This window comes from Polyergus mexicanus, unplaced genomic scaffold (genome assembly GCF_030449975.1).
Source record: "Polyergus mexicanus isolate NDT 795.1 unplaced genomic scaffold, iyPolMexi1.0 SCAF_2, whole genome shotgun sequence".
Lineage (NCBI taxonomy): Eukaryota > Metazoa > Arthropoda > Insecta > Hymenoptera > Formicidae > Polyergus > Polyergus mexicanus.
The window spans coordinates 13,269,841-13,279,745 of record NW_027223322.1 but is presented as its reverse complement, the minus strand read 5'-3'; the positions used below and the strand labels follow the sequence as shown (position 1 = coordinate 13,279,745).

General features: G+C 32.7%; 2 protein-coding genes across 3 annotated transcripts; one reads left to right on the top strand and one right to left on the bottom strand.

Moving 5' to 3' along the window:
• Positions 1–245: 245 nt before the first annotated feature.
• On the top strand, positions 246–1,717 carry LOC138942445 (splicing factor YJU2). Of its 2 annotated transcripts, none has more exons than XM_070312694.1 (3): positions 246–415; positions 526–1,208; positions 1,330–1,717. In XM_070312694.1, exons 2-3 carry the CDS (start codon positions 552–554, stop codon positions 1,618–1,620), a joined length of 948 nt encoding a protein of 315 aa, XP_070168795.1. In that variant the 5' UTR covers positions 246–415; positions 526–551; the 3' UTR covers positions 1,621–1,717. The 2 variants fall into 2 exon arrangements, with proteins under 2 accessions (XP_070168795.1, XP_070168787.1); XM_070312686.1 differs by having other exon boundaries at positions 510–1,208.
• Positions 1,718–1,935: 218 nt separating this feature from the next.
• On the bottom strand, positions 1,936–8,133 carry LOC138941879 (putative leucine-rich repeat-containing protein DDB_G0290503). Its single transcript, XM_070311828.1, has 11 exons — positions 8,100–8,133; positions 7,238–7,356; positions 6,763–6,969; positions 5,673–6,568; positions 5,302–5,421; positions 4,911–5,026; positions 4,641–4,780; positions 4,374–4,489; positions 3,721–4,054; positions 3,281–3,486; positions 1,936–1,960 (listed from the first exon to the last, which is right to left on the bottom strand). Exons 1-11 carry the CDS (start codon positions 8,131–8,133, stop codon positions 1,936–1,938), a joined length of 2,313 nt encoding a protein of 770 aa, XP_070167929.1.
• Between the last annotated feature and the right edge of the window lie 1,772 nt (positions 8,134–9,905).

Below are 9,905 nucleotides of genomic sequence, written 5' to 3'. Positions count from 1 at the left end.
TTTCCATGCTATATTTTCCTCTGCCAGGTGAAAAATCGTTGCTATCGCATTATGAAATAAGCTTAAACGCGCCACAATAAAGTACACTTGCGTTAAATACCGCGAAATGAGCGGCGGAAGTGACGCGCGTGACTTCGCACAGCGTCACTTTAATATCAAAGTGGCGACATCTCTAGATAACATAGGAAAGAAATCTTGCTCCCTTTGTCCTGATTGGTCGAACGCTACTTTATCCCACGGATAAGATCGTCGAACGAATCCACAAGTTCACGGCGCTAATATAACCTAAGTTTTCGAATTTTGTCACTTCACTGTATGAATTATTTTAAGAGATTCCATAGATTTCGAAGCTTGATCGTACATCGTATAATATACGAATTAAAGCCACAAAATGTCGGAGCGTAAAGTTTTAAATGTGAGTATGAAATTTAAGATGATTAATTATTTGTTTATGGTATGTCTATATTCTTCATATTTCAATAAAACTATCTTTTTGTGTGTATCTTTAGAAATATTATCCACCAGATTTTGATCCGTCGAAAATCCCGCGTATGAAATTGGCGAGAAATCGCCAATACACTGTACGATTAATGGCACCGTTTAATATGCGATGCAAAACATGTGGTGAATATATCTATAAGGGCAAGAAATTTAATGCGCGTAAAGAGGACGTCGAAGGTGACGATTATCTGGGCATACGCATCTACAGATTTTACATTAAGTGCACTCGCTGTCTGCAAGAGATATCCTTTAAGACGGATCCTAAGAATACAGATTACGAGATTGAAGCAGGTGCCACGAGAAATTTTATGGCACTGAAACTAGCTGAGGAACAAGCTCAAAGAGAGGAAGATGAGGAGAAAGAAGAGGAAGCGACCAATCCAATGAAGCTTTTGGAAAAAAGAACGCTCCAGTCTAAACAGGAACTGGAACTATTAGAATCTTTGGAAGAATTAAAGGATTTAAATCGTAGGCAACAGACTATAGATTATGATCAAATGTTGGAACAATATGATACACAGACTGCTAGACAGAGGACAGAAAAAGAACAAGAAGAATTGGACGAACAATATATTAAATCTATATTTGGTAAAAGACAATTGACTGGAACTGTTGTAGAAGAGAAAATTGAAGAAGTGAAGGAAGAAGAAAATGTTGAACCTGTTAGAAAAATGTTTAAAACAGAAGAAACAAATGATAAAGAAAGAGTGAGTTGATCTTATATTTAATAAAGTTTATTCACTTTTTATTATTATTTTCAATTTCAAAAAGAATTGATGAATAAAGTGTATATTAAAACTGATGATTATAATTATTTGTTATTTGCAGGAAGATTCTGAACATTCCTCGAAATCTATAAAAGTATCATTGTGGTCGGAAAATATAGGATTATTATTCAACAAGAAGGATTTAGTCAAAAAAAGTAATATTGGTATAAAGATAAACGCGAAATCAACACAAAATAAAATGTCCACAAGCACTATTCTCGTTAATTCGCAACTGGACGAAACACCTAACATGACGAGTACCTCGGATACAGATATAGTCTCTAAATCAACTAATGTAAGTAACAGTTTGTCACTATTAGGTGCATATTCGAGTAGTAGCGATAGTGATTAAAGAAGAATATAGAGCAATATGTGTAATATATAATACATATATATTTTTTTCATGTATATATTTTTAATCAATGAAATAAATGTTGTTATATAAAATAAACGAGTCTACAAAACAGCGCATTTATAAATACGTTAAACATCTCGAAATATAGTAATAACTACAAAATATATAAAATTATATATAATTTATATATAATTTTAAGTATACTCTTATATGTCCATCAGACATATATATATGCACATGTAAATAATTTGTTAAATTTAATATGACTTGCAGGTCGATACTTATACGATGTGTCGATGATTACAGAGTTTCTTATAGGATGCCGAAAGCTTTAGTCCTAAAACATAAAAGATTAGATTATCAGAAATATAGCAAAATTGAAAGTTGGTCTGTTTACAAGGCTAGGCACTCTGTAAGAAACTCTGTTGTCAAGTTATATGAACATATAATGTAATAGAGAAGAAGTACCTAGCCTACTAAAACAGACCATATTAACACCCTCGAGATGAGAAAAAGTTTAAGAATTTTTGAAATTTTATTATGATGAACAAAGCTTGTCTGTGTATGTGTGAGTGCGCACAGCGTGCGCGCGTGTGCATGTATGTGGTATATGCAATATTCACATAAAAAAGATCTATCTTGAGTGTATTAACGTGATATCTACTTATTTCTATAATGACAACGATTAATTTATTAAAAATAATTGGCATTTGCAAGTTTTGATATTAGCATAATTTATTAAGTTAATAAATCAAGAATTAATTGTTAAATTACAAATACTAATAAAATTTTTAGAGCTCCTAAAAAAAGTTATTAACATGTAAGTATATCATTATCATATTTCAGTCACTATATGGTAATTATTATATAATCTAAGAAACACTTCTCAATTCAAATTAATGCAATTGTTGTTCAAATATATTGTAGATTATTTAAATAATTACTTGATCAATATATGAACCATCCATTAAGAATTTAAACTGCAATGCACGAATTATAAGATAAATCATGACATTATGTCATGCGAATAATTGGATTACAACATTGACGAGATGTGTTATGAAGAAACCGTTTTGAGAAACGACTATATCGACGACAATACTGTTCGCGACGACGATGTGACTTTCTGCTACGGCCCTCATCATTATCGCGATTTATAATAGGATCAACGATCCTGAAAAAGCAATCTGTGTCTTTCTTCAATGAGCTATGCTCGTTATGAAACCTATTTAAGCCAGTCGTAGGCTCACCGAAGGCTTCTAAAGCCGAGGAATCCATCAGCCAACTATAGAGGGATTCCCGAATAGGAACTTGATGATCTTTAACGTGACGGATTATGTCATGTTTCAATTTCTCATTAGTTGTGCGTTGACATTGCTCGCAAACGAAAGCCTCTTCATTATCGGAAGAAACACCGCGCCAGTCGTCGAGATAAAATTCTTTTCGCGGAAGAAATTGATTTTTTATAGATGAAGTGTGATGATATTGATAATGCGATGATTCTGATCTTTCGCATGAACGCGAATCGATAAGACGAAATGTTGGCATGGATGCTTTCATTAACGCTCGCTTCGACTCGCAAGAAAACGTACGCGACAGTTTATCATTGATGATGTTCGGCTGAGATTTACCATCCGAATATTTTCTCATGACATACCGGTTGTTATTGTTCTTCTCTCGTAAGCTAATTTCTAGCTGAGCGATGCGATGCTCCAACCGCGTGCGTTGTGCCTGCGCCCGATCCTGCTGGTCCTCCAGCAGCTTGACCAGCTTCTCCAATCGCATCACTTGCATCTGCTTGTTCTCCAGCGTAGTGTACAATTCTTGGATTGCTTCAGTCTTCGCCGCGATCTGCTTATTGATCTGGAGAAATAATTGTCAATATTATTAAGCTCCGAAAAATATGATCCATGGGAAAACTAATGCGTCACAAAACATTATGATCAGAAGATCCCAAAAATGCAAATCAGGAAATATAAATATATTAAAATTTCTATAATCTATGGATTAAATATGGATTAAAAGAATTTGAATGAAGAATCTGAAAAGATTTGAAAAAAAAAAATGATAGAGAATGACAAATGTGACTCATGTTACTTCATCGATATCTTCATAATTTTCATTAGCAAGATTATCCACGTTCGCCTGCTTTCCCTTGAGAAGAGTCAACAACTCGTCTCTGGCTTTAAGGAATTTGCTTTGCTCCCGCATCACCCGATCACGTTGCTCCAGTTCCAGCTGTTTCTGAGTCAGAGTTGTTTCCAATTCTTGGTTTTGTTGCATAGCCTCGGTTAGACTATTTCGCAAATCGCAGACCTGCTGCTGAAGCTCGATCGTGTCGAATTCTGTTTTGCCACCCTCTTTCGATTTTGCGTAAAGATGACGTTGAATTTCAGATAACTGATTCTCGAGCACTTCATTTCTTTCTTGCCTGCACAATCCATAACAAAGATTAATAATGTGACTTGCAAATTCAAAAAATATGAGTTATAAGTAAATTTTTTAAACTAAAAATGTGAAAGATTGTCACAAGAACAATTTAGCTTCTGTATCATGTAAAATGACAAAAATTGATCAGTTTAATTATTTCGATGTTATATATATATATATATATATATATATATATATATATATATATATATATATATATATTGTGTAATTTACATATTTTAAATGAAAGTATTAATTATATGCGTTATACATATATTTAGTAATATTAATAGGATTAATGTTCTAATGTTAAAGCTTACGTGAATCTGGCGATCTTTTGAAGCTGCGCATGTTCTAACAACAGATTCTGGAGATCATTGGTCTTGGCTATAAGTTCGGCAGCCAGTTTATCCTTCGTCTCATCTTCGCTATCGCTCTGCGGATGAATAAAAAAGACGAATAATCGAAACTAATTTCGAGGACAAGTATTTGACAGAGACGAAAATAAAGACGGTCTAACGAGCGAACGAATCGAACGGTTCTTAGTTCTTATATGAGCAGATGTCCCGAAAGTAATGTAAACTAACGGCCGCCTGATGCATCACAGTGACAATCTCTTGCTTCTCCCTCTCGAGTTGCTCGATCTTTTCCCTCATATGTTCTAGTTCAGCTCGGGCCGCAGTCAAATCGTTATACAGACAAATTTCGTTTTCCGTGTGATTGTTATCTAAAATACAATCGAGATAAAAACTTTCGACGAATAAATATTACGTCCACATTTATATCGTTTGAATTTATGAATGCAAAACACATTTGCAAAGATTTTATCGATATTTTAAACTGCTAAGCTTATCTACCTGTCACAGCTATATTATTGCTCTTTTCATTTGCGAGATCGCAGAGTAGCTGGCTTTTCTCTTCGAGATGTTTGCAGCGTTCTTCGATTTCTGTTAAAGCGCTTTCAGCTTGTTGTCTATAACGAATTTGATTGAAACTAATTTTAGTAACATTTTTTAAAATAAAATTTATCGCGAATTGAAAAGAGTTTATTCACACACACACACAAACGCAAGAAAGAAAGAAAGAAAGAAAGAGCATATAAAATATTATGCGTATATAATTTATAAATTATTATTTTATTCTATTAAAATAATATTAATTGTATAATTATTATATTTATTTGAGAATAATATTGAGTGACATGAAAAAACTGGTAACTAATGTTAAAGGCGGGCTTTAACTATTCACCTTTTTTCTCTTTCTTCGTTGATTTCCTTATCGATCGCTTCAAACTTTTCTGATAATTCCTTAATGGTAGTATTTGCTTCAACTTCTTTGTGAACCATCCTTTGTTTGAGCTCTAGCATTCTAAAGTGGGTAAAAAAATATAGATCACGTACAGAAAAGGATCGATTGTGCTTTTATTATATGTAAACAATCTTATTATCTACCTAAAAATAAAAATGATTGAAAGATAAAGATAAGCTATTTTCAATAGAAATCTATAATTTCATTTAAAAGATCTTATATAATTTTTAATTTATTTAAATTTATTGTTTGGATCTTAGATTTCTTAAAGAAAAATTGTGATATATTTCGACAAGGATTAAAATGACAACCGTGATTCGAAAGTGTTGCGTTGCTTCTCCATCTTCGTTATGAGATCCTCGCTACTCTTCAGCGCTTTGTTCATATCCTTCATTCTCAGTTCCATTGTCTGATCCTTTTGCTTTAACTGAACTTCCAAAGACTTCATGCCGTTCTGCAATTGCTGCGACTTTAGCTCCTCGTTAGCCACATGTCCCTCTAACTCACGAATCTTCGTTCGTGCTTTTTGCATCTGTAATTCTATCATTCGCATTCTTTCCTTGCCTTGACTCGCCTTGTCACGCTCCGTCTTTAGCTTCTGCAAAGCAGCGTTTAGCTGCTCCTGCAAATCCTTGTACTCGACATTCGGTTGCTCCTTCTTCATTTGCCTGAGATAATTGTCATATTCAATGCGCAAATTTGAGGATCTCGTCTCATATTCGGCGATAAAGTCGTTTTGGGCCGTTCTCAGCTGGTCCAGTTGCATCTTTAGTTCCTCGTTGCTTTGTGCGAGGATCGTTTGTTGCATCTCTGCTTTCGAATAATCCACTAAAATCGACACTTTACAATCGACACGATTATCCATCTCGTCCTGCTGGTGCGATTCTGTCAGCCAGGACTTTACGAAAGACGCGAACGACGAGCTCTTATCCAGGGCACGTTGACAGAGTTCTTGAGAGCGGTCGCAGAGATTCTGCAGCTGATTTTGCAGCAGCGACACGCCGATCACCATCGACTCGTCCATGCAGATCTGCTCCCATTGTCCGTTATCATGCAAGTTTGTCTCGATTGACGTCGGCGGATTTTGCTTGGGACATTCAACTTGAGATAACTTTGGTTCTTCGATCTTGCCGGGATCCTTGCCGCCGGCTGTGATTATCTTCTCCCGTAAACTCGATATTTCGTCATATAGATCCTGCGCGATTTTCTGGAAACGCATCAGGAAAGAATTTCATTTTGTTCTCCTTTATTATATTATAATATTGACTTTGCTCAGAGCTTAAAATCTGATATATTAAAAAAAATTATCCTAGAATTCACAATAATCAAAGAATTTGCAGTAACATAGAAGAAGAGTAACGAGAAAAGTCCTCTGCCTTAATACACGAAAATTTGTTTTACCTGTTTATCGGCGAGCGTTCTTTTTAAATTCGCGTATCGCAACTTTTTCGAGCTATATTGAATCTCCAGCTGTCGTTTTTCCGCGGTAATTGCATTCGTTGGTTTTCTGTTATACAACGATATATTCGGAGTCATGCTTGGTCGACGAGCGGAGTTATTATTGGAGCTAATACCGCTAGAAGATTCTTCGTACATTGGTGAATCACCCTGCAAAAAGATTAATGAATTTGATGCGAAGTGTAAGATAGAAAATAAAATATTGAAGAAACATTGTGAATTATTATGGATAATTAATATAAATTAATTAATTATTATCGAATATTAATAATGAATTAATATTAATTAATGATTACAATACGTTGCGTCTTGACGAAACGGAGCGTTGAGAACAAAGTATACGGTCTTCCTTTATTAAACTATAAAACTATAAAACTATTTAGCAACTATTTGGCAAGGTATTGTAATATTAACGTACTTGCATAGCGTTTCGTCCGATCTGAGTTGTTGGAATTCTACTCTTGTGGGTTTTATTTCCAATACTAAACGTTGCAGATTTTCTGGAACTGTTAGATGATGGGCGATCTTCCGCTTTTTCTACTCAAAAATAATATAAATATATAAATAAATATACTCTTTTTTCTTTATTAAAAATATATTATATAATTTTACAATCAAGATGCTGTAAAATTTTCTTAGCATCCTACGTTTTTGCTTCCTTTTTTTTTTCTTCGCATTAAATTGTGAAAATGTTACCTCATCCTTTTAAATATAGGCAGTGTATAAATATATATATATATATATATATATATATATATATATATACATATATTATATACTTAAATAATATATATAATTATATATACTTAAAATGTAGAGAATGTATCTGTAATAAATGCAATATAAAGCAATATAATGCATTCTGAATGAGTCTATGACAGTCAGCATTATTTCTTTGATCTAACCTTTATGCGATAATATAATTATTTCTAAATTCTAGAACGTTATAAAATTATTTGTATAATTGATATTAATATGTATTATTTTAATAGATTGCTTAGTTAGAATAATTTTTGTATTATTCCAGAAGATAATAAAAATAAAAATGTAAGGATAACATAACATCAATTATATTCAAAATTTTTCTAAACTTTCTTCATAATAGTTATGAAGAGCATATCAATATATTTACAAAAAAAAAAAAAAAAAAAAAAAAACAAATTTAAATTCGCACTAACATTTCTGCAATAGCAAAAATTCATACAATAGTAAAAATATAAAATATCGCTATTTTCGGAGTTTCTATATTATTGGTCTAGAGTCTAGATGCGACATATAACCTGAAGGATTTATCATGACCGCTTCGCTCAGCATTTTTCGGCTCTTTTTCACGATAATGTGGCACGATTGGTGACAGCTGGATTTACGAATAGATTTGTAAAACTTTCAAAAGGGCAAGGAGAGTTTCAATTTCGTAGTTTTGTTGATTAGATAAAGCGAGATGAACGAGCGCTGACGTTGATTTGTGAGACAGTCAACGATTTTAAGCTGTTTTGTAATTAAGATCAATTTTACGTTGAATGTTTGCACGACGATATTTTCAAAGTTAAAATATGACGCTATATTAAAATTGATTGTGAGAATTCTTTAACACATGTGCGTCAGGTTTAGGAGTAGCGTTTGAAACTTATGCATTAATATTTTAGGATTAATCCTTAAATATTAATTGTAATTTGATTCATTGCGTAGAGAGAATACGAGATCAGATCATTCCAAAAGATTATAGCAAGAACTTTTTATAGAAAAGTAATTGTCAATAAATAATTACTTATTTATTTACAGATTGTAGCAAGAACTTTTTACAGAAAATTCATTTTAAATAAATAACTTTTAATCTGAGAAAACAAGCGTAAAAAGATTTACTCGAGTTTTTTTATATGAATAGAATTAAAAAAAAAAAAAAAAAAATCATTCCAATACAGTAAACAGCCAAAGACATCCAAAGAAACTTTCTTCTTTCCATGAAGTAATTTAAAAATCTCAGCAAGTGAAAAAGCAACATTTTTTTCTGACTTTGTTTGGCAAATATCTATAATTTTTTACAGAAAGATTAATTAATATTTTCAATGCTGCGAAAAAATGCGATCGTGCAAAGAACGCTTCCTATAAAGGAAACGTGCTTTTCCATGACGCACGTGCGCTTTCATTAAGCATTCATTAGAATTTCCTGCAAAACGCACACTTGTAAAGCTGGATGGATTATGATGGACAAGCGGCGCCGCATTAATTGCCAAAAAACGCGATGAGTTTCGTCGTGTTTGAACAAATAAAGCAATTCAACATTGAACAAGGTCAAGTTAATTAGTCAGTTTAATTCGGTTTTTTTATGGATCACAATAATATGGACTAGCTGTTGATGTATCTTCTAAGCATATCATGAGCATATATATTACGATTCGTAATACAACACGTACAATTAACTGTTTTATACGTTTTGAGCATAATAGTAGTGAAATTGTGCTATCAAACATATTGGAAGAATTATTTTTAAAAAATCGAGTCTTTTTAGATAAAAAGCATTAATAATTTTTACACTCGAAATAAGCTATAGCTTTTTATTTGAACTTTTTAAGTACATCAAATGAAAAGTGATTGTAAACAGCGGCCAATAGATTTCGCAAATTGCGAATAAATCTATATTTCGAAGTATTTTGATATTTTTTCTATTGAATATAATAAAAATTTATTTCTATAAACAATTCTGCATGTCACAATAAGTGGGATCATGGGAGTCGTATGGCGGACACTTTTCTGAAAATGATCCGTGCTGTGTAAGTTTTTGCCAATTTTTATCTAAATTTTTATAAATTATATATATATATATATTATATGAAAGAGAGGGGGAGAGAGAGAGAGAGAGAGAGAGAAAGAGAAGAGAGAACTACAAATATAGCTTCCCAAAATACGTTTTACTATTACGATTTTAAGAACAATCTCACCTTTGTAAATTGCATATATCGATGAAACTTTAACATTTGAATATTTTGAGATACTTGCAATCATCTCATATACACAGTTATCGCGGGAGAACCTCCTTTGGAGTATGAGCTGCGCATGCCTTTAATAGGGAGCGGCGTTGTGATACT

Excerpts from the sequence above, each read along its gene's own strand:
- LOC138942445 (XM_070312686.1), top strand. The coding sequence starts at position 392 with ATGTCGGAGCGTAAAGTTTTAAAT. Across the intron at positions 416-509 it reads CGGAGCGTAAAGTTTTAAAT|AAATATTATCCACCAGATTT; the intron begins GTGAGTATGAAA and ends GTGTATCTTTAG. Across the intron at positions 1,209-1,329 it reads AAACAAATGATAAAGAAAGA|GAAGATTCTGAACATTCCTC; the intron begins GTGAGTTGATCT and ends TGTTATTTGCAG.
- LOC138941879 (XM_070311828.1), bottom strand. The coding sequence starts at position 8,133 with ATGCTGAGCGAAGCGGTCATGATAAATCCTTCAG. Across the intron at positions 7,357-8,099 it reads GGTCATGATAAATCCTTCAG|AAAAAGCGGAAGATCGCCCA; the intron begins GTTATATGTCGC and ends ATTTTTGAGTAG. Across the intron at positions 5,422-5,672 it reads CGCAACACTTTCGAATCACG|AATGCTAGAGCTCAAACAAA; the intron begins GTTGTCATTTTA and ends TACCCACTTTAG.